Below are 23,827 nucleotides of genomic sequence, written 5' to 3'. Positions count from 1 at the left end.
AGGCTGTGTTCTAGAAGTTATTTTCCTGACATTTTGCCAGCAGCTGTGGCTGGCATCTTCAGAGAATGGTGGCATGGAAGAGAGACCAACAGTATATATACCCCACTCTCTTCCATGCCAGCATTCTCTGAAGATGCCAGCCACAGCTGCTGGCAAAATGTCAGGAAAATAACTTCTAGAACATAGCCTCAGAGCTATGTTATTGATTTATGGTATTTATACCCCACCCTTCAGCCCTAAAGGCGCTCAGAGCAGCTTACAATTACAATTATTTTTAATTAGACAGTTCCCTGCCCTCAGGCTTACAATCTAAAAAGACAGGACACAAAAGGAGAAGGGAATGGCGGTGGGGAAGGGATCTGGTCCAGGCGTTCTTCTCTCCCTCTGAGACCTGGACCAAGGCAGATGGACTGGAGGGAGGGCTCGGCTTCTTAATCTAGGCCAGACCCAATGGAGCTGGGCCTGCATCTCTCCCTCCATGGCCAGATGGCACCAGATGGACTGGAGGGAGGGCTCTGCTTCTTAAATGGCACTTGGAAGGCAGAGGTCCATGTAGCAGTAGATTCTTCCCCCGTTCCCCAAATAGTCACTGTGATCCTCTCATTCTCTCTGCTGGGGAGTTTTGCAGCAGAACCCTCTCAGGTCCTGGTTTTATAGGCAAAATAGCTGTGAGTGAGGGCAAACACAGTGGATGTTATCAGACAAGGGAAATTGGAAGTATAATCCAATGGCAATCTGAACACAATCATGGGGTTTAATGTTATTGCATGATAGACTCCCACATGCAATTTTGGGCAATGGGAAGTCAATCTGAATGCAATTTGAATTCAAGTACATTCTCTGAACTAGCGAATTCGCGTGAATGTGTTCTGCCCCCACTTTCTTTTCATGCGAAATTAAGAGAAATTCCTCCTGTGTGAGAAACTCCAGTACCTATTGAGTCCTGAAAAGAGAGGAATCCACTTGAAAGGCAGAGGTCCAAGTATCTGTAGAACCAAATTTAGTTGATTTGGTCATGCCCTCCATTTTGCTCCCACGTCCTCCTTTGCGGTGAGAGGACATTGGGTCACCCTGGAAAGATGGGGTCTCACTAGCATTTTGAAAAAGGCACAGGGTTGCATTTGGGGAGCTGGCCTGGTGCACTGGGTTGAGTGTTGGATTAGGACTCTGAGGCTGAATATTTCTGAGTTTTGATGTGTGCTTTGTTGTTGTTGTTGTTGTTGTTATTAATAATAATAATAATAATAATAATAATAATAATAATAATAATAATATTTTCCAGGCTTCTCTTTGGTGCTGCCCTCCCTTTCTTGGTGCCTGGTCCTCCATATGAGAGAGAGAGAGAGAGAGAGAGAATGCTGGTGGGAAGGAAGGGGCTTCTTCCATCCTGCAAGGGGTTAAGGGGAGGCAGGGGCTGAGGGTCCGCCTCTCCTCCTCCCGCCTTCTCTCTCTGGCTGAGAGTGAGGAGGCTGCTCTGGAGCTGGGCGTCCTCCTCCGGGGCTGGCGCTGCTGCTGCTGCTGCTGCCAGTGGGAAGATGGCGACGGAGGGAACCAGCGGCCAGCCCGGCTCCAGCGCCAGGGGAGAGCCCTCGGAGGCGGTAGGCCAGGGCCTGGAGGGTGGGTCGGGGGCCCCGGGGCTGCAGAGGAGGCAGGAGGAACCAGACACGTCCTCCTTTTCCCGGACGCGTCCTCCATTGCTCTGGTGTCCTGGGTGATTAGGCGTCCTCCTTTTCCAGGACGCGCCCTGCCCAAGGTGACCCAATACGTCCTCCTTTTCCAGGACGCGTCCTCCATCCCCGCAGCTCTGTCCAGGAGGGAGCCCCAAATGCCCTCCATTTTGAAACCAGGGCTAAGGAGCCGGGGTTTACATTTCTGGGAATGTTGCTGCTGTTGTTGTTGTTGTGTTTTTTCAAAAAGCCTTTTTTTCTTTCACACTGTCCTCCATCTTTCCCCTCCTGGGCCTCCTTGGCGGTGGGCAAAACACAATGAAAGGTGGGCTGGGTAGGCGGACGTCCTCCTTTTCCAGGACGCGTCCTCCATGCCACCCCTTCTGCCCGGGAGGCATTTCCCAAATGCCCTCCATCCTGAGCCATGAAGAAGGAGGCGTTGCAAGGGTGGCAAGCTTTGATGGGGTCGTGTCCTCCATTTTGCTGGGAGGTCCTCCATTGGTGGCTTCTCTCTCTGCGAAGGGAAAGGCAGGGAAGGAAGGACGAGAAGAAGGGAAAGAGGGAATGGCAGAAAACGAGAAGGAGAAGGAGGGAATGGCAGAGAAGGAGAAAAGGAAGGCAGGGGGGAATGGCAGAGAAGGAGAAGAAGGGAAGGAGAAGAAGGAGGGAATGGCAGAGAAGAGGAAAAAGGAGAAGGGGAGGAGGGACCTGGCTCTCCTTGAAAGCTTTTCCAGCCTCAATCCTTATTTTTTCGTTGGAGAAGGAGGAGGGAGAAGCCTTGAGAGACAGGACTGTTACCTTTTAACACTGCAGCCTACTACTGTACTCCCAGGCTTTTAGCCAGCCATCTCTTTTAATATTGTAACAAATCGAGTTCTGCCTCGTTGCATCGATGCTTTTGTAGCTCCTGCTCTTTTGAAACTGGAAGCTGCTCTGGAGACTGAGGGGCTTTTTGTGTGTCTGGAGGAAGGAGTGAAAGAACATAATCCTCTTCCTCGAGGACTCAGGGCGAAAGAGGGGGCATCCGCAGTCCCAGAGGACTCCTGGTGGGGCTTAGAGGGAGGGAGAGGCGATCCCTGGGGAGCCTGAGACCTTAGCAGGGTTTTGGGATGAGGCCCCCAGCCCCCTTCATCTCTCTCTCTCCCCCCTGTGATCCCTCCAGGGAGCCTCCTTGTCTTTTCCAAGGAGGAGGAGGAGGCGCCCTATTGTTTCCCTGCTCCTGGCTGGAAGGAGATGGATGGGAGACCAGGGCCCCCTTCTTCCCAATGGGGCCGATGGAGAGGGGTCCCTTGTGTGTCACCACAACAACAACAACAACAACACCACATCGACCTCCTCCCATATACCATACCCAGGTGCCTCAGCATTTATATATGAGCCTCAGAATTATACATTCTATCTGTCTATCTATCTATCATTGAATAGCATGGTAATAGTTGTGACAAAAATAACTACACACACACACACACATATATATATATACATACAGGAGCCTCAGGATGATATATGTATGTGTATATGTGTGTGTGTATATATATGACTGAATGCCATGGTAATAGTTGTGACATAAACAAGTATATATATAGTTCTTTATATCACCACTATTACCATGACATTCAGTGATATATAGTAATTACGATTTGTGAGTAACATTAGTGATATATGTGTGTGTGTGTGTGTGTGTGTGTGTAAAATCTATCTATCTATCACTGAATGTCATGATAATAGTAATAGTTGTGACATAAATAGTTGTTTATGTCACAACAATTACCATGGCATTCAGTAATATATATATATATATAATCCTGAGGTTCCTTATGACACAACTGTTACCATGACATTCAGTGATATAGAAGAATTACAATTTGTGAATAACATTAGTTCCAGTACATTAGTACCTATATACTAATTATCTATCACAGAACGTCTTGGTAATAGTTGTGACAATTATATAGTTGTTTATGTCACAACTATTACCATGACATTCAGATATATATATATCCTGAGGCTTCTTATGTCGCAACCCTTGCTGTGATATTCAGTGATATAATGGAATTACGATTTGTGAATACCATTAGTACCAAATGGTGATCCCCCTATATCACTGAATGTCATGGCAAGAGTTGTGACATAAACAACCGGTGCAATTAAAACGATACCTTTCAATTGCAACATCGTACGCAGAGAGTAAATGTGCTTACACATGTACATTAAAATTTGCTGAAATGTGATAGAATCATAGAGTTGGAAGAGAGCTCATGGGCTGTCTAGTACGACTCCCTGCCATGCAAGAATGCAGAATGCTTTTAAAGAATTTTTTTTAATTTAGTATTTTAAAAATGATTTTGAAATTTTAAAATTTAATTTAAAAAACCATTTTGAAAGCTTTCTTTTTCTTCCCATTGAGCCTTACCCCAACTCTTCAGCCTTTTAAAGGGAGACAGGTGAATGCCACAGCCTGTTTCTGACCAAAGGCAGATGTCTGAGGAGCAGTGGTATTACCTGGTGCGACCCGCACCCCTTAGTGATGCCACTGGTGTAGTATGTCCCAAGGAGCTGTCATGGCCAGGTCCGCCTGTCATCGTTTCTAGGGCTGCTTGCCCTGGTATTATTCATTCCCTCCATTCCCATCTGGCTGCTTTTTCCCCCCTGCCCCTTGAAGCCTTGGGGAAAACCTCTGGTGCCACAAAAAACCACCATGCCCAGAATTCCATAGCATTGAGCCAAGGCCATTAAAGTGGTGTCAAACCGTATTATTTCAGTGTGGATGCAGCCTTGTACTAACAAGCATGGGATATACTGTGACCGGAGGGGAGGGCATTATGTTTGGCTTGTATGAAGAAGGGAAAAAGAGAAGAGGTTGTTGAAAACTAAGGAAGGTTTTGGTCCCCCCCCCCTTTTTTTTTTTTAAATGTAATGAGATTAGGTTTGCTTTTGTTTTTTTCCTGATACGAAAAAATAGAGGCAGTCACCACAGGGATGCAGATAACAATAATTCTGCTTAAATCCTCTCTTATTCACTGCTGAAAGGGGTGGAGAAGGAAAGATCTAGCTCTTTTTCTCCCCCTCGTCTTTGCTGGAGGCTTCCTCTCAAACTAAATGCAATTGTGCTACACTGTTTAAAATCTGTACTGATCATGTTCGGTTTTGGCCAGTTCTTCTTTTTGACAGCCTTGCTTCGCCAGACTCCCCTTCCACACCCCTATTACTGTGCCTGGCATGTCCCTTCCTTTCCTAATATGCAGGTCAGTTTCTCGTCCCCTTGTGGCTGGATTTATTCTGGTGGCAGCTCCTCCTGGTGTTGATGGAACTGCATGGAAAAATCCACGTTTTGATTAGTCCCCTGAAAGATGGAAATCAAAATTCTCTAGTTATTGAAATGACCCGGTGTCATTGGTCCACGAGATCAAGATCTCATCCCGAAATGGTCTTCACTACATTCTGGACAATTTCTAGGAGATTATCACTCTATTTTTTCTCCCTTTTTTTTTGGAAGATTCCACATTATGTTTTTTGCATCAATGCTTTCTTTAACAAGCACATAACATATGATATATATACTATTGCTGCCGCTGTGTCCCTTCAAGTAATTTCTGATTTATGGTGAGCCTAAGGCAAACCTGTCATGGGGTTTTCTTGGCAAGATCTGTTCAAGAGGAGGTTTGCCATTGCCTTCGTCTGAGACTGAGAATGTATGACTTCCCCAAGGTCACCCACTGTGTTTCATATCCAAGCAGGGAATCGAATCCTGGTCTCCACAGAGTCATAGTCCAACACTCAAACGGCTATGCCATGCTGGTGCCTTCAAGTCACCTGTCTATTTATAGTGACCCCATTAATTTCATAGGGTTATCATAGGCAAGGCATACTCTGAGGATTTTTTGCCAGTTTCTTCCTCTGAAATACCACCCATAGGATTTGGTATCCATTGGCGGTCTCCCATTCAAGTACTAACCAGGGCTGATTCTGATTAGCTTCCAAGATCAGACAGGATCTGATACACTCCTTGAAAGACCTTATACGTGACCCAAAGAAACTGAATTAGAATAGGGGATTCAAGATAGCTATTCCCTTGTACAGCCTTCTCCAAGAGGCAGCTTCCAAATGTATTGGATTATTGCTTCTACCATCTACCATTTGGGTGGAATGATAGGAGTTACAGTAATATACTTTTGAAGCACTCTGGGCTGATGTCTGAGGATGCTCTAAACGGAGTCCTGAATTTTAAGTTAATCATGTTTTTTTCACCTTTCCCAGCATATAAACATTTTCATTAACCTCCCATTAAAAACATTTCAGACGATAATCCTCTGCTAAATAAATCCTGAAAAAGCAGTCGACAGGTAGCCCAGGGAATCAATTGGTTGTTATTGCCTGAGGATTTGAGAGGTTCGTAAAGTAAACATAAAAGTAAGGAGGAATTAAAATTTAATGAATATATCGTCATTGATAATGCAGGCATACCTCAGTTAACACAGCCTCTGTTAAAGAAGTTCCTCTTTATAAAGTCATTTTACCCCTGCCCAGCCTCTGCCTTTTTAGCACTATCAGCTCTGGGAGGTTGAAGAAAAAGGTCTAATGTAGCACAGACTTTCAGTATTTGGTTGCAGCAGTGTGTCTGAAGTGAACCATGAAATACAGTTTGAGTTGGGAATAATAAATAAATAAATAAATAAATAAATAAAATTCTATCCTGCTTTTTGCCAGGCAATCAAAGCGGCATACAAATTAAAATACATCCATATATATATACATAGTACCCCCCCTTAAAACAAGATTAAACAGTATAAGATTAAAAACTACATACTAAGATCCAAATAATCCAAATAGTCATCATGGGCAGAGTTTGATAGATGGGAAATCTTATTCATGGAATGAATAGGATTCCACTGTGGCGATCCTCTTGTAGTTGTGTGTGCCTGGCCACAACAGGCAACGTGAACAGCACTTGCCTCTGTAATCCCTCACTGAAAACATGTGCAAAGGGATTGTTGTAACACCTTTGAAACTAAGACTGAATCTGCACTGCAGAAATAATCCAGTTTGACACCACTTTAATTGCCATGGCTCAATGCTATGGAATTCTGGAAACTGTGGTTTGTTGTGGCACCAGAGCTCTCTGATAGAAAAGGCTAAATGTATCACAAAATTCTCAGAATTCCATATTGTTGAGCCATGGCAGTTAAAGTGGTGTCTAACTGGATTATTCCTGCAGTGCGGATGCAGACTAACTGAAAGAAAGAAGTTGGTAGGATGAGCTTTTGTAGACTTGAGTCTACTTCCTCATACTTACATGGCTATGTCTTTGAATTCTGAGCATATGTGGACATCAAAACTAAGAGAACAGGGGAAAAGAGATAAGCCTATCTCACCCCCACTCCCCCAGCCATGTTATAAAGCAGCCTATAAGTATTGCAACAAAAATGGAAAGTGTAAGGCAAATGGAGACTGGTGAAAGAAAGAAAAAATCCTTGGAGACATTTTGGAAGTGGTCTCTAGGAGGTTCAAAATATTTCTGTTTACTTATGCAAGGCTTACCTGATCTTGTTTAATTTCACGCCTTCATGTTATTAGGTTTGAATGAAAACTTTGCTGGAACATGTTGAACTACTCTTCCTTTTTTGTGTGTGGTGTAGGAACCTATCCTTATTCTTTCCATGTAGTTTTGTCTGCTAAAGAAGCCATGTCGAGGAACACATCTACTTTGTTAACTGAGGTGCAACTGTATATATAAAGGGAGAGGCTTGTTTAAAATCGTGTCACTTATTTCTTTTGTGTTCAGTATTTGTTGAAAATCATGTCACTTATTTCTTTTATGTTCAGTATTTGTTGAAAACCATGTCACTTAATTCCTACATCCTACACGGAGAGCTATTCATAGGCAGCAACCCAATTAAAAACTTGTTACTTTTAGGTGGATAGGGACAAGACTTTTTTAGAGGTTGGTTATGCAACCAAACATCAAAGCATCTTTTATTTTCTTCCAGATTATTAGGACATTTGAAGCAGCAAATTCTGTGCAAACTCACCTGGGATAAGTCCCCTTGAAATCAGGGAAATTTGCATCTGAGTAAATACACAACAGAGAAGGCTCTGACCCTCTTGGTTTTTCTTCTGTATAAAGAAGCACCAATATCTTTGTCCTAACAGATATTTTGGAGTTTTGCCCAGATCCCAGATTAATTTGTAACTTGGAACTTGAGTGAGATTTCCCGTAGTGTGTTTTCAATTGAGCCTAAACCCGTTGGCTTAGCTTTCCCTGAGCCTGAAAACATAGATAGTCCAATAAACAATTTAAAAGGAACAGCAATGGTTACAGAGCCGTTGTTTTATTGTTACTTAACATTTCGACACAAGGATGCCATTTTAAGCAAAACTGCCATAGATGATTTTACGCTCGCTACTGCTTCCACTATATTGTAGTGAAGAAATGTGTGTGTGTGCAGGATTTGAGACCCAATAACTTTCAGTAATAATCTTGGCAGGCTGGAAAAATGCATAGAATATTATGAGAAGGGGGGAAAGAACCCTGCATTTTAATGCCAGTAAGAAATTTATGACCTGGGGAAAGGCAGGGGGGAAAAGACAAGAGGACGAAGAAGAGTGTTGTTTTTTTAACGGCCATATTTGGCAATGAAGTCAAAATTCTTCCCAAGGTTTTCTTGAACCAAGCAGAGCAGTTGGTGGGTGTGTGGGCTTTCTTTTTTTGCAATCCTTAGTATCTGCTTTGTTTCCATGGCAATGGTGACAAGGGAAAAACTTCAAGGCAGTTGGTGTGATTCACCCCTCACACCTACAGGAAGCTGAAATCCACCCGATCTGTGATGTCTGCACAAAGGCCATACTTTACTGATGGAGCATATGCTTTTCTGTACAGAAGGCCACCAATTAGAATCCTGCCATCACAGAAATGGGGCAGACAGACCCTTCCTTCACATGTTGAGGAGTCTCAGCTTGTTGGAATAGGCAGTGATGAGTCAAATGCACCAAAATTGGGCTTTCCCTCTTCATGCATGTCCATGTAGTTATTTGTGTGCCTTCATGTAGTTTCTAACTTATGGGGTTCATGAGGTAGGCTTGCCATTGCCTTCCTTCAAGACTGAGAGAGTATGGCTTGCCCAAGGTCAACCAGTGGGTTGGCATGACTGAATGGGGATTTGAACCTTGGTTTCCTGGAGTTCTAACCACTACACCATGCTAACTTCTTTATGTAATGTAGTAATACTTCGGGAGTAATAGCCAGTTTTGATCTCATCTCATGCAGACTATTAAAAAAATAGTCTGCCACACTCCATGGGCTGGCTGTATCAATTTTAGTTTCGGATTGTTCTTTTTTATTTCGAGGGAATCTTTTCCATTAGGGCGCTATGGCATTGTATAAAGACCAACTGAAATTTTTGGGTGCATTTTTATGCTTGGATTATTTTGGGTGTATTTTGGCTTGGATGATTTGGAGGGCAATTTTACCCCCACCCCCCATTTATAAACTCTGTGGGGGTAGATTTGAGGGTTTTCAAGGTATCCTTGAGGGTTTGTGAGGCTGCAAAACGGAAATGGGGCCTCATAGCCATGTAGCCTACAAGTTACAAGTCCCTGACGATGAAGATAAAACCCTAAAAATATGTCATGTCTGAGCACCAGCAATGTATACTTGGGACTTCATGGCAGTAACAAAAGAATACAAATACTGAAGAGTTGGTACATGGTAACAAGTTTTTCAGCTTTACATTCCTTCTAAGGAAGGCCTCCCTTATACTTTCCATTGTGCTTTAATAACAACAGAACTGGTTGGAAGGATCATGTAGCCTAAAACAGCTTGGAAGACTCATTTTCAGATGGGGGCCCAGTCTGGGAAGGGCCTCATGGAATAGAAAACATTCCAATAGTGGGGTTGGTCCAAAGGCATAGGGCAGGGCCAGATGTAATACTTAACAATTTTGACATTTTCCCACCACCCACAAAACATATAGCTCAGTTCTATACCAGCCTACTCAGCATTAATCTCTAGTGCATCATTTTAGGCTGTAGAGTTCAGATCAGAGTTCATTTCCATGCAACAACATTCTGGGGGTGGGGTAGGCAAGAAAACAATTCTTCACAACAGAATGCCAGGCTTTGAACAACTTCTAATCTTTGAACACAGATCAGAGATAGAAGTGAAAGAAGCTATTGCTGGATGAAAGACTCCCATGGGTCACATCTGATCCATATGCCAGAGGTTCCCCATCTCTTAGTACATAAGGCCGTTGTAAGTGCCTTGTCTACATTGTTTGTAAGCCCCATTTTAGAGCTTGAGGAACTGTGAGGATAGTTACATGCATCTGTTGGGTTGATCCAGATTGGCTGCTGGCCTCATCCTACCCACAGAATGAAAACTCTGTACTAGATCAAATAATAATAATAATAGTAGTAATAATAATAATAATAATACTTTTATTTCTATCCCGCTTTTTGTTAAAACAATCAAAGCGGCTTACAACATTAAAAGAATACAGCAACATAAACAAAATACCCCCACTGCCACCCCCGGTCTTAAAAAGAATTAAACAGATCAAGGGGGCAAGGAGTGAATCAGCCTTGCTTGATGCCCCTACAGAACTTCTCATGCTGCTCCAGAGTCCTCCTGCCCCATGTAGTAACTTTATAAGGGGCTTGCAGGGGGTAGGACAAGTTGTGGAAGTTATCCCTCCACTCGCTTCCTCCAATATGATCAGAAGTTGGCTAAACATTCACCTGGATCCATCCTTTTGTGGCTCCTAAGGCTTTCTGTCTTTGGGGAAACTCATTATGCATCAGTTCATCTGCTAGTGGATGTTGGGGAATTTGTTGCAGGGAATTCTGGATATATTCTAATTTAAAAGTCACATTTAGTTCTTGAGAAACAGAGGCTAGGTCTATTGAGGCCTTACTGGAACTGGGAATGTAAACTAGAATTGCTGCTTGGAAAGGTGACTCTTTTGACCACAGCTTCCAGAAAGCTTCAATAAGCATAACCACTAACCATTATGTAGCACAGACATTGGTTTCCTGAAAGGGGATCTTGACAGATGGGTCAAATCAGTGTCATTATTTGCTATCAAGTCAGTTTCAACTAATAGCAACTCTATCAATGAGAGACCTCTGTGAGATCTGGTCCTCAACAGCCCTGCTCAGGTCTTTCAAACTCAGGGCCTTTATTAAATCAATTCATCTGTAATGCGGTCTTTCTCTTTTCCAAGCATTATCAACTTTTCCAGTGAATCATGTCATTTCCTGATATGTCCATGGTAACCTCAGTTTAATCCCCTTGGCTTCTAGTGAGAGTTCAGCCTTGATTTACTCTAACATTCACTCATTTGTCTTTTTCATGGTCCATGTTATCCGAAGAGTTCTTTTCCAGTACCACATATCAAACAAGTTCACCTTCTTCCTGTGAGCATTCTTCACTGTCCAGCTTTCACAACAGTACATAGAAATCGGTAATGCTACAGCCTGGATGATTTTGACTTTAGTATTTAATGATATATCTTTACACTGGAGGATCTTATACAGTTCCTTCATAGCTTCCTTTCTGAGTCTAAGCCTTCTGATTCCTTGACTACATTCTCCATTTTGATTCATGTCTGAGCCAAGGTACCATAGTACAATGTACATATTAAGAGATGTGCCATGCAAAACTGGTATGCATCTGAAAGTTGCTTGTACTCTGCAAATTGCTTGCAATTAGCATGTTGCATCAGAGAAAGGAGACTTTGCTGTTGCAGTTTTCCCCTCTTCCTTGGAAACATTTAAGCATCACTATGAAATTCATGGAGTCACCATACTGTAAGTCGACAGCCATCTTGAAGGCACATACACAAACAGCCAACAAGAAACAGTATCTGTACATTTGGTTTGTAAATTTATAAGGAGACAAAGATACTATTGTGTTGTGTTGGACATATCTGCTGTTAGACATTTAATGGCTTCTGTCTATCCATATGTCTTTTTATACACATACACTAATGTCTGTCTATTCTCCTGCCATATTCCTAGCCTCCTGTTTAACTAATTGACCATAATTTCCAGTGTCACACTTGCAGTCACAGGGGAATATGAGAACCCACATGTCATGGAACCATACTTTTGGAAAGAGCTGCAACTAAATAGGTGTGTGTGTGTATATATATAGTCCCAGGATCAATTTATGGGATTTCCAAGTATAACTGGAAAAGCCTTCTGTCTGAAACCTTCTGTAGCCACTGCCAACTATAGAGCTGGTGGGGACATTCCAGAATTGCACATACCAGTCAGTGGATACATTGATTGGTGTATTCTACACATGATACCATTATAGTACTATGATTCTAGTGCAATTGTCATGGCAACATCTTATGGAATCCTGGATTGGTAGTTTCCAGGGGATGCAGGATAGAATTTAGAATTCATAGCCAGGGAGTTCTAGTGACTCGCCAACTGACAAACCCTAGGAATCCATAGGATGTTGCCACAGTAGTTAAAGTGGAATCATAATGCTATAACTGTGTAATGTGAAAGGGTCCTAAGAAACTTATTCTAGAAAATAAAATTTCAAAGCCGTGCTCTGTATAGACGGTACTCTGCTAAAATGGACTGGCAGTCTTCCTTGGCATGTATGTACGAAAAAGAAACAGGAACTAGCAAAGGAGAACCCAGTGCAAAAGATAGACCAGGATGCAGAAGCAGTAGCAGCAGCAGTTGTTATACAGTAACTGGCTTTTAGTCTTTATAGTAATCCTACTATGTGAGTTATTTTGAAGAATAAAACCTTTTCTTTCTTTCTTTCTTTCTTTCTTTCTTTGCATTCTGAGACTTTGTCTTTCTTTTGCAGCATCTGACTCACTATAAGAGAGCTTTTCATTTTCCTAACAATTGGGGAGGAGAGTCCTTGTTCTCACCTCATTGTGACAAAACAGGGTGTGACAGAAGTTGTTAATAGACACTCTAGAGGTGCTAAGTGCTGTTAAATATGCACCCCTTTGGCATTAATAATGGAAAGGTGTATTTTTTAACAACCTCTGAACTTCTGATTTTTTTTTTTAAAGATTGTTTGCTCTTTGCTCTTACTGTAGTTCCCTAATTCATCACTCATGTCTTTTACTAGGAGAATTTTGGACATGCTTGGGACTTAACAGGTAGTCTTATTCCTTGGCACCAGCATTATCCTTATGTGATATTGTCCCAGCACTTGGTGTGAGGGTATATACCAGGGGTAGGCAAGCTTTTTGAGCCGGGGGCCGGATTGCTGTCCCTCAGACAACTGGGGGGCTGAAGCCAAAAATTAAATAATTAAATAATTTTTGTAAAAATTAATTAAATAAATAAACCGGGACAAATGTAGGACACAATTTTCAAACGGAGGACACTTTTTATAAAAAATGGAGGACACGCAAAAAAATTAGCTGATTTAAAAAAAGTTAATATAAATGCATGTTTTGGAGGCTTCTATAGACAATTGCCCCCCTTGCCCGCCTCCTCCTGATAGGCCAAACGCCCCACGCCCTCACGCGAGAGGCCAAAGGCTCCGGCAGCAAGACCAGGTGGGGGCCGGTCCCAAGGCCTTGCCGGGCCGCATCCGGCCCGCGGGCCGCAGGTTGCCTACCCCTGGTATATACACTGGGCCCTTGGTATCCACTCAGGTTTGGTTCCTGAACCCCTCCCCTCACGGATATCAGAATACATGGATGGTCAAGTCTCATTAAATACAATGGATAGTAAAATAGTGTCTCTTATATAAAATGGCAAAATCAAGATCTGCTTTTTGGAATATATATATATATATTGTATGCTGGGGAATTTCTATTTTTGAAAAAATATTTTCAAGCTATGGTTGTTTGAATCTGTGGATAAAGAATCCATGAGTATGGACGGTTGTTGATGTTGACTGTATGCTGTTGTGTGCCTCCAAATAATTTCCAATTTATGGTGAATCTAAGATGGCCATATCACAGGGTTTTCTTAGGTAGATTCATTCAAAGGAAGTTTGACATTGCCTTCTTCTCAGTTGAGAGTGTTTGACTTCCCAAGGGTTACTCACTGGTTCCCATGGCTGGACAGGGATTTGAATCCTGTTCTCCCAAACTCCAACACTCAAACCACTGCACTACATTGGCTCTGGAGCACATATATAGGTTTACATATACACATATGTATGTGTGAGCTTTTTAATGGACCACTTCAAAAGTAAGGAACAAACACTTCAGTAGGAACAAAGAGCTATTATAAATATATCTGCTTTCCTTTTCAAGTGTTTGGCTAATGCACATTTTTGGCAGTGCAAAAGGAGCTTTTTCTAAACCTGTGACCTTGAGCAGAGGAGGACCTGCTAATGATGGTTGATGCAAGATAACTTGGATAAAATGATACTGAGAAAGACACAGAAAGGACAGGATTAAAAACCTGAATTATTTTCTGGGTTGTTTGTTTGTCCCTTTCTTTTCTTGAAAAGACTTGCTCTTCAATTTTCAAAAGATCTATACTGTTCTCCAGTTCAGGCTGACAATAAATGCCCTGAATTGAAGTTGTTGTTTTTTTAATTGACTTTTCTGTTCAGGAGTGTACAGCATCTTCATGTGTTTGTTTTCCTAATCACGAAACCACATTTTTAACTTATTCTAGAACTGACAAGTGCTTCATTTATTACTGGTGATGTGCAGTTTGTAATTTGTGCAGTGCTTTCAGGAGGTTAACCTCAAACCCTACTCAGCTTTTGGACTGAGAGATAAATTTGGATGATGTTAGAGTACAGTCTAGATCCACCTCAGTCCCAACTTGAGTAGACCTATTGAGTCATTGAATTCACTTATATGAATGTTGACTTACTAAGTTCCAGTTCTTTAAATGGGTCAACAGCTGTTGTGGCTACAGTTGGATTGCATGTGAATCACACACTCAGTCCCCAAAAAAACCTGTTATAAGTTTATCTTAGGGTTGCAATAAGTTGGAAATGACTTGAAGTCAATAACAGCAACGGAAATAGGAATCCTGGGCCAGAGATTCTTGGAATGCAACTCACAGGTTTACTCTGCATTAAACATGTTGGGAGTTGGGAGCTTTAAAAAGGCTGTCAAGATGGATCTCTTCCGGCAGGCCTTTCTAGAATAGAGAACCCGGCCTCAGGAAACTCCTGTGAATAAATAGATCCCATTGATTATTGTTATATTGCTTATTGTTATGTTGTTTGACCTTTGGGTCAGTTTTAACTTGTATGGTTTTAATTCTCTATTAGATTTAATACATTTTTAAGGGGGGGAGGGTACTAGGGATTTGATATGTTTTGTATTTTTAACTTGTGAGCTGCCCTGATTGTTCTCAGAGGGGCGGGATACAAATAAATTGTATTATTATTATTATTATTATCATCATCATCATCATCATCATTATAGTTGCAGTCCAATAGCCTCTGCAGTTGCTTCTGAATAGCTGGGATTTGCAGTCAAATAGCATCTGGAGGGTTGCATACTTCCTACCCCTAATGAAGGCCCCTAAAATTAAAATCCCATAAATACATATATTCAAATGTACTTCTGAGTATGTATAGCAGAGATAGGGAATGTTTGGCCTGCAAGATGTTGCTGGGCTGCAAATCCCACCACTGGCTAGTCTACTTAGAACTGATAGGAGCTGAACTTCAAGAACATCTGGAAGGCCATATGTGCTCCAAACCTGATGTATAGGTTTTGTTCTAGTGGAGAGTTTCAATTGTGATCATAACAGGTCAGTTTAGTTATTGCCCCACTGTTACTGACATATAGCATCACCACTGCTGAGCATGGCCGAACTCCTCACCAAGTAAGCAAAGTGATATTAAACATGCATATCTTGTGTGGGACTGCCTGTGTTGTAGTAGATGTCACCCAGGTTGTCGCCATGAAGCATAGCATGAGAACACTCTCTGATACATTGAACTGGTGTGGGTTTTTAAAATTATTTTGTGGGATTTCAAAACTATATTTCAGGATAGACTGTCTTCCCAAGACAGTAGCCAGTAAAATAACAGTAGCAACAGTATGAGATCATATAACAACAATGATATGTAAACCATTAAACATGAGATAATCCAGAAAATACAGCAAAGGCATATTAAACAATATGTAGTCTCAACCATTCCAATGTGATTCAGTGTGGTGTAGTGGTCTGAGCATTGGATTACAGGAGGCTAGGGTTTGAATTCCTTCTTAGCCTTGAAAACCCACTGGGTGACCTTGAGCAAGCCACACTCTCTCAGTCTCAGAGGAAGGCAATGGCAAAACTCTGAAATTTCATGATGTGCTCATTTTAGGATGGCCATAAATCAGAAGAAATTTGAAGTCATGCAGCAACAAATACATTTCAGTGCTTCAACTATAGATGGGATTAGCAATTAGATTTAGGACGGTGTTTGCTATAGTCCTGGTGACTCTTGCTTTAACAAATATGTAGAGCAATTGTATTCAGGTTTGCTCAGAAGTAAGCCCTTCTGAGTTCAGTTATGTTTATTCCCAAGTAAGTGGGAATAGGATTATAGCCATGTTGCTGTAACAACCCCTCCAAACAGGGATTCTTGAGGAATTCAGTCTTTGAAATGAACTTTTTCAGTATCCCCTAGATGTATATACAGATTGGAACATCAGTTATCCACTTCTTATGCATTTCAGAAATGTTTTGACTATGGTCTTGGCTCAGTATACAGTCGTCCCTCAGTATTTGTGGGGGATCATTCTGGACCCCCTTGCAGATACCAAAATTTGTGAATACAGTGGATCCTTGTTATATGGCTTGGGCCCGAGTTACTTAAGGGAGCGCCTCTCCCTACATAATCCGCCCCGCACCCTCAGAACAACGGGGAAACTTTTACTTGACTGCCCCAAGGTAAAACTAGCAGCAACTCATCGGAGGGCCTATATGGCGACAGCCCCTACCCTCTGGAACGCACTCCCAGAAAAGATCCGACTCTGTCCCACCGTAGAAGCTTTTAAGAGGGCATTAAAAACTCCCCCTTTTCAAGTAGCCTTCCCTCCCGACTTTGTTTAGATGAGGAAGTCCCCCTCCCATAATTGATGGTTTTAATGGTATGTATATGGCTCAGGTTTTTATGCAATATGTATGAAATTGTGATTTGTAATTAACGAAATATTGTACTGTTTGTATCGTGACATGTGTCACACAACTGCTATATTGTAAACCACTTTGATCTACAGGAAAGGCGGTATATAAATAAAGTTGTTGTTGTTGTTATTATTATTATTATTATTGTTGTTATTTGCTGGAGTTTGGTTCCAAGATCCCCCGTGGATAACAAAATCTGTGTATGCTCAAGTCCCATTAAATATAATGATATAGCAAAATGGTGTCCCTTATAAAAAATGGAAAATCAAGGTTTGATTTTTGAAATTTATAACTTTTTTGAATATTTTCGAACTGTGCTCGAATCACTGTATAAAAAAATCTGTGTATAAGAAAGGCTGACTGTATTCAACTCCAATTGTCCCCAATGGTGCATGAGACAATGGGACAAGCCCCCCATCCCTCCCTCCCCTTTCTTCCCCCTGGACTTAGCTTTGAGTTGGAGGGTTGGGAGAGGGCCTTCCTTCAGTCTGGGAGGGGCAGTCCAGGCCCCTCATTTTGGATTCAGCCAGGCAGCAAGACCCCACCCCTTGGCCTTCCTGGGTCTGATAACTCAGTTTCCCAGGAGGCACTGGGCAGGAGTGAGGAAGGGCGCGGGGGCTGCCAGGGCCTGTAATCTGGACTGGCCACCATGGGGATATGCCTTCCCAGCAGCACTTGGGGTCCAGTGTGCGCATGCCCCACCCCCTTCCACCACAGCCAATGGGCGTGCAATATGTCCATGGCTGCAGCAGAGGGGGGTGGGGCATGCACATGCTGGGCCAAAGAAGGGAAGGGAGAAAGGAAGGACAGACATTGTCCCCAGTGGCACAGCTGCATGCATGTGCTGCCACTGGTGACAGTGCAGGCTTGCCATCTGCAAACCATGAATGGCAAGCTCATGGATACTGAGGGGCGACTGTATATGCATTTTGAAATGTCTGTTTTGAGAAATGGAAAATATTTTAAATGCATACATGAACATGTTTTTGTGCAGAATTTGGAGAAGAATGCAGATTAATGTTGAAACGGGATGGTACAGACTGCAGATGAACACATGCAAAAGTGTTATGTACAAGAGATAGACTAATTAGTCTGTCTATCCAGACCTTGAACCCTACATGTTTTGAAGTTTAAGGAGGACATTAATTGATCTCTTGAACCTCACTAAACAATAAACCCCAGAATTTTATAGGATGTTATTATGGCAGCTATAGCACTAAAAAGGAGTAGTGTGATAGGTCCTTAAATATAAACTAGAAGAAGCCAGTGTACAGATTCATTGGTATTATCCAAATAATCTTATATTGTGAGTTCCTGCATAGCAGGGGGGTTGGACTGGATGACTTTGTGCTCACTTCCAACTCTAGGGTTCTAGGATTTTTAGAGATATACCTTTAGGCATATTTCAGAGTTTCTGAATGATGTCTAAAATCATATAGAATTCAAGGTCTAGATGGACTAATTAGTGCACTTCTTGTACATGTCACTTTTACATATGTTCTGTAAATCTGTTGCACCCTGTTTCCGGATTGTTTCAGACTGTGACAGTTGCTTCAGAGATTTTCAGATAGGGGAAAAGCTGGGAGTAAAAGGCATACTCCCAGCATAATTGCGTGATCATGCTGAAGATTTTCAGATGGCATCAAGCTTATCCAGGACTTATTCGATGTAGATCCAGGAATGCTTCAGCAACAACCCATTCATGGGACTTCCCTGGAATGTTTTGTTGCTGGAGCATTCCTGGATCTTCACCAGATAAGTAAGTCCTGGAAGAGTGTGATGTGTTTGAAAATCTTCAGCGTGATTGTGCGATTGTGCTGGGAGTATGCCTTTTACTCCCGGCATTCCCCCCCCCCCATCTGAAAATCTCCTGTCATGTAATTTGGCCCTAAATTGTATGGGGCACTGAAATCTGACAGATGCCAAAAAGACAACTGAGAAATTTCATTTTCACTTCTTTTATTGTCTACTCTCACTTAACAACCAAGTGGGTTCTTTACAATTTAAATGAAATCTCCCATGTTTGAATGCTGCATGCCAAATGTCACCCTTGAGCAAAATTTTCTTGTGCCTCAGTCATAAAATCCAACATAATGGAACGTCTGCGCTAGATGTACCGCTGAACTGGAAATACTTTCCCTCAGCTTGTCATTGCACAAGACTATGTTGGAGATTAACTCATGAATACTATAGTAGAAGATATATTCTTTCTTCTGGTGGCCAAAGAGGTTACTGAGATGACTTAGCTTGCTGGAACTATGTTTCAATAAGATTACTGTTAATCTGTTATAGAACAAGGGCTACAATATTATATGTGCTTACCTGGCAGTAAGCGTTGCTGAACCTAATGCCCTTTCTTTGGAGTAACAGAACTTAGTTCTGAGTAAATATGTATAGGATTACATTGCTGAACTGTTTCCCTAGTTTTCTCACACATTGCATCACAGTGCCTTCCTAAATATAGCACAGCCTATTCATCTCTAGTTTTACTTAAGATATGAGGCTATCGTGTATATTTGTGTGTCAACCTGTGTATAAATTGAGGGTAGGTTTGGGGGCCAAAGTTGTGGATTTTGCCATGGCAAGTCAAGAGTAAAACTTGGGGGCATGGAACAAAGGATGTAAAGGATGAAGCAAAGGAAATCAGTTCCAAAGAACTTTAAAGGCTAGAGGGATGTGGAGGGAACTTTGGCAAAGGGTGGTTATGTGATGTGGGAGGGAGGCAACCAGGTGTGGGGAGACTAAGAAAATCTGCACATGTGAAAAAGGATGTAAAGGCAAGAATTAAGGTACAGTATTAAATATGATAAAAAAGGAACCATCTCCTTCTGGCCATGCGATAAGGACCCTGGTAACAATTTAAAAGTGATATATTATTAAGACATTATTAATGAATAACTTAAGTTACTTTTCAAAGAGGTTTTGAACAGATCACTTTTCTCCAGTGTAACACTAATGTTAACATGTTAGCTTTAAAAGTAATATGTCCTAGCTCTGAGACTGCTCAGAATGCTGAAGTATCTCTGGAAGCTCATCAGAACTAAAGATACGGGTCTTACATTTCACCCAAGCTGGATATAGGCAGGGATTTGATAGAATTTTTTTTTTTTTGGCGACTTCTAGGATACTCTGAAATTTTGTTTGAGATCAAGTGTGAATTGCTTCCTCTCCTCTCACTTTGGGCCAAGGCAAATGCTACCAATATGCTCACCAAAATAAATTAAATACTTGCCACTGAAATGCTACAAAGCATATCTGCAGATCTCTGAATCAATATGGCTATTGATGGTGGCTCATCAACATGATTCACTAGAAGTTGGACTTTCCGAAGCTCAATTTTTGCTAGCTGAAGAGTAAACACATAGCTCTGCTCTCACAGAGAGGATCAAAGCACCCTTTTTAAACAAGTATGTAAATGAAATTGATATCTGTGTCTGCCATTAAGTGTTGTTGTTGGGGTTTGTTTTGTTTGTTTTTTGCTTCTTTGCTGCATTTGATGAAATATATTCATTTCTGTGTAGTGGTTTGAATGATGGACTATGACTTTGGACACCAGGGTCTGAATCCTCATTCAGTGATGGAAATCCACTGGTGACCTTGGACACGTCACACTGAGCCTCAGAAGAAGGCAAAGGCAAACTCCCTCTGAACAAATCTTGCCAAGAAAATCACATGATAGGGTTGGCTATAAATCAGAAATTACTTGAAGGCACACAACAGCAACAGCAATTCATTTCTGTGTTTCTCTAACTTATCAATGTGCTTTCATTTTTCAGAAAAGAGAGTTTGATGTGGACAACCTCAGCAAAGCAGAACTGAGGATGCTTCTGAGTGTTCTAGAAGGGGAACTGGAAGCACGAGATCTTGTGATTGAAGCTTTAAGGGTATGTTGTTGGTTAACATCTTTTAGTTTAATTTGCTTTAAGTGGCTTGATTCCCAAATCCAGACCTTTAGAAACTATATTGGGTGGAAGAAACTACTGTAATATCTTTTGAAAAACAACACATTGCTCAGTCCTCAGCAAGTTTTGACAGATGAGGAGGTGAATAAATGAAAACGTGATGAGTTTTTCAATCCAAAGGACATAGTATATTAAAAAAAATCCCTATGTCTAATTAATATAATTCTTGTCTTGATTCTTCTTTTCCCTAAACTGGGAGAGAGAAAACCTTGTCAGTCTGAGGATCACTATCTTTCTTGAGTAACCATCTGGAGGCAATGTTGGCAGGCAGAGAAGCCAAAAATGAGCACACCTCAATTCTTAGGCATGTATAACACGGAAAACACACACAAACACCTTCACCATTTTAACTAAAGTTGGAAAATGTGTCCTATAAGTTCTAATAGGATTTTTTAAAAGTAGAACTGTTTAAGAGAGAAGGGATGAAACCAGGACAGTTGAGAAGGCCCAATAGTCAACATCTGACCCACAGACTGCTTGTTCCAAATCTCTGTCCTAAATAAATAGTGAGACACCTATCCCCAAATACATAGCCCTTCTCTGTGTCCTACCACCTCTCTAGGCAGTTGATTCCATTGCTGAATCACTCTTACTGTCAAGAAGTTCCTTCTAATGTTCAGTTGAAATCTACCCTCCTGTAACATATTAGACATATTGTGTCATGGCCCAAGGGAAATTTGCACTTTGGGGCAATATAACTTTTAGCCTTGTCTTCCTCTATATTTTGCATTAATATGGAGGTAGCAAACTGTGTGAGACTATGGCAGGATACAAACCTAACCCTAGTACGTATCCTATATGTACAAGATGGCGGCGCCCCTTCTACATGGGCGCCTCCATCTTTACGTACTGCACGCATAGCATCCAGACGTGTCACGGCTCCTATAACGTCGCGAATGTGTCGGCAGCGCTTCGCGACGTCATCAGTGCGCCGCAAGAAGAAGCTCCGAAATGGAGCTTCTTTTTTGCTCCGCGCGGGAGTCGCGCGGTTTGGCTGCTGCGGCTCCCGCGCGGAGCAAACGGCGGCGGCGGGGAAGCGCCGCAAAGCGGCAGTTTGTATCCCGCCTATAGATGCTGTTACATTCCCCCCACTTTTTAATTATTTTAAAACAATGGAGCTGATAAAACTAGCCTATGTGGCATCTCAGCAGTTTCACTCTCTCTCTCTCTCTCTATTGTACACACTAATAGGATTAGCCTGTCTTTCTTTACAGACTATCTCATGACACTTGCCACAAGCAGCTGAGAGAGATTTTTTCAGTTGTGCATGCTGAGAATAAAGAGCATCTAAGCATGAGGAATATGACGTCTTTCAGTCTGGGTTCTGAGAAAGGCAAAACTCAGAATTAAATACACACACTCGGTCAAGCTACTGAGCTCTGGAATGATCTGTGTTCAAATACTGGTTGATCTTTAGCTTGTTGTTGACTGTGTGAAGGCAAGCAGGTAAAGTTGACACTTGGAATTCCCAAACTCCATGAGAACCATGGGCCACAAGCGATGAAAACTGGCATATTTAGACCAGCTGGACTAGTAACTTTTTTTGTGTGTGTGTACAAGTCTTATTTTTGCTTTAGTGAACTGTATGTAACCTTATTGCAAATCCAAACAAAACTTTTGCTTGTATACTAGGTTATAGTGGTGAGGGCAGCCTTTTAGAACAAGTTAAAGTCTAAAGATCATTGGCTGTCCCATCACTTCGGATGACAAGTCCCAGAATCCCCCAGCATAACCAATGGGAATTTTGGGAGATGTCACCCCCCAAACAATATTTTTTGAATTTCTGAACTCTCCAGTGAATTACCTGTAGTTGATCCATTCTCAACCTGTATTCTCCAGATATCAGGCTACAGTGCCTATCTCTCCAGCCAGCACAATGAATGGCCATACTGGCTGGGGATGATGGAAGTTACAAAGGATATCAATGTGGGGAAAGATAGATAACAATGTAAAACCATGTCCCAGATTTAAATTTGCACTCACTTATGAATGTCAGTAGGATATCCTTTGCCCAGTCTATACTACTCAGCCTAACCTACCTCACAGGGCTGTTATGATGATAAAATGGTTGGGAAAAGAGTTGTGTATACCGTGTTCAGGAGGAAAGGGAAGATGTGTGGATCATTCTGTGCATGAGCGTTGCTCACACATTGGAAGCAGACACGTAGAGTTCATGTTTATAAAACATAAATAGACATGGATAAATCGTAGCTAATACAGTAGGTAATATATTATTTCCTTGAATAATTAAGTCATTAAGTATTCAGGTTATTTTTTTTTTAAAAATCAGACATAGCTGGGCTTGTTTATTCGATTGTTGCATTTTCATTTCTAATTTCTTTTGCTTTTTCAAAATTCTGTAGGTGGTAAATGAATATTTGCCTTTCAAAATAAATTTAGATTTCACCTCATGCTCCATCATGCAAATAATTAAAAAGAAAGGAGATAGATTGTGCTAGACACTTTCAATATTATGAGAGCATATGAGCTTAGAATAAATTGTTATCAGGAGCTAAGAAGTCAACCCTTTTGATACATATTGTAAAGTTAACATTAGAGGAGCATTCAATGACAGACCTCACTGTATGCTGCCCTTTGGAAATACTGTAGGAATCTGAAGCTTATGTATGTGTAGGCGTGTACATACATATTCATAATGGTAAAGCAGAATAAAATATTAATGCTGTGTATACATAGCAAAGGGAAACAGTGTTTACAAAAATTAGAAATCGTATGGGATGGATTCGGATTGAGATAGTTACATGTAGTTTGCCAAAAAGTCAATGAAATTTAAGTATAGCTTACTTGCAGAACAATCTGAGTGGGTGGTAGTGGTGTTATAGGAAAAGTTATGGACCACCTACCATTTTTGTAACTCTGCCAGCTCTTGATGGCTGGGAATATGGGATGGGTTTAATATGTTCCCTGCCCACCAGTGGATTATGCTTTTGCTTGCTTTCAAAGGAAAAAAAAAGAACTTCTCTTGGTTCTGACAGGAGTGGAAATACAGGTCCAGTCCTGTGGGAACTGATGGAACAGAGAGGCCTTGGATCCAGCAATTCGAAGATTACCTCTAACATTTCCTTGCTCTGTTTTGGGATTCATCTTATGACA

General features: G+C 41.6%; 1 protein-coding gene across 4 annotated transcripts in view; it reads left to right on the top strand.

The window, feature by feature from the left end:
• Positions 1-1,466: 1,466 nt before the first annotated feature.
• Positions 1,467-23,827, top strand: part of CTTNBP2 (cortactin binding protein 2) — a 126,063-nt gene continuing 103,702 nt past the window's right edge. For all 4 annotated transcript variants that reach the window (XR_006103979.1, XM_042467196.1, XM_042467197.1 and 1 more), the window contains exons 1-2: positions 1,467-1,598; positions 20,528-20,635. Coding sequence is in view for 3 of the 4 variants with exons in the window: in XM_042467196.1 (XP_042323130.1) it covers positions 1,536-1,598; positions 20,528-20,635 (171 nt within the window). In the remaining variant the exon portion in view is untranslated. The remainder of the gene's footprint in view (positions 1,599-20,527; positions 20,636-23,827) is intronic.

This window comes from Sceloporus undulatus, chromosome 5 (genome assembly GCF_019175285.1).
Source record: "Sceloporus undulatus isolate JIND9_A2432 ecotype Alabama chromosome 5, SceUnd_v1.1, whole genome shotgun sequence".
In the NCBI taxonomy this organism is placed as follows: Eukaryota; Metazoa; Chordata; class Lepidosauria; order Squamata; family Phrynosomatidae; genus Sceloporus; species Sceloporus undulatus.
This window is presented reverse-complemented; position numbering and strand designations above follow the sequence as displayed.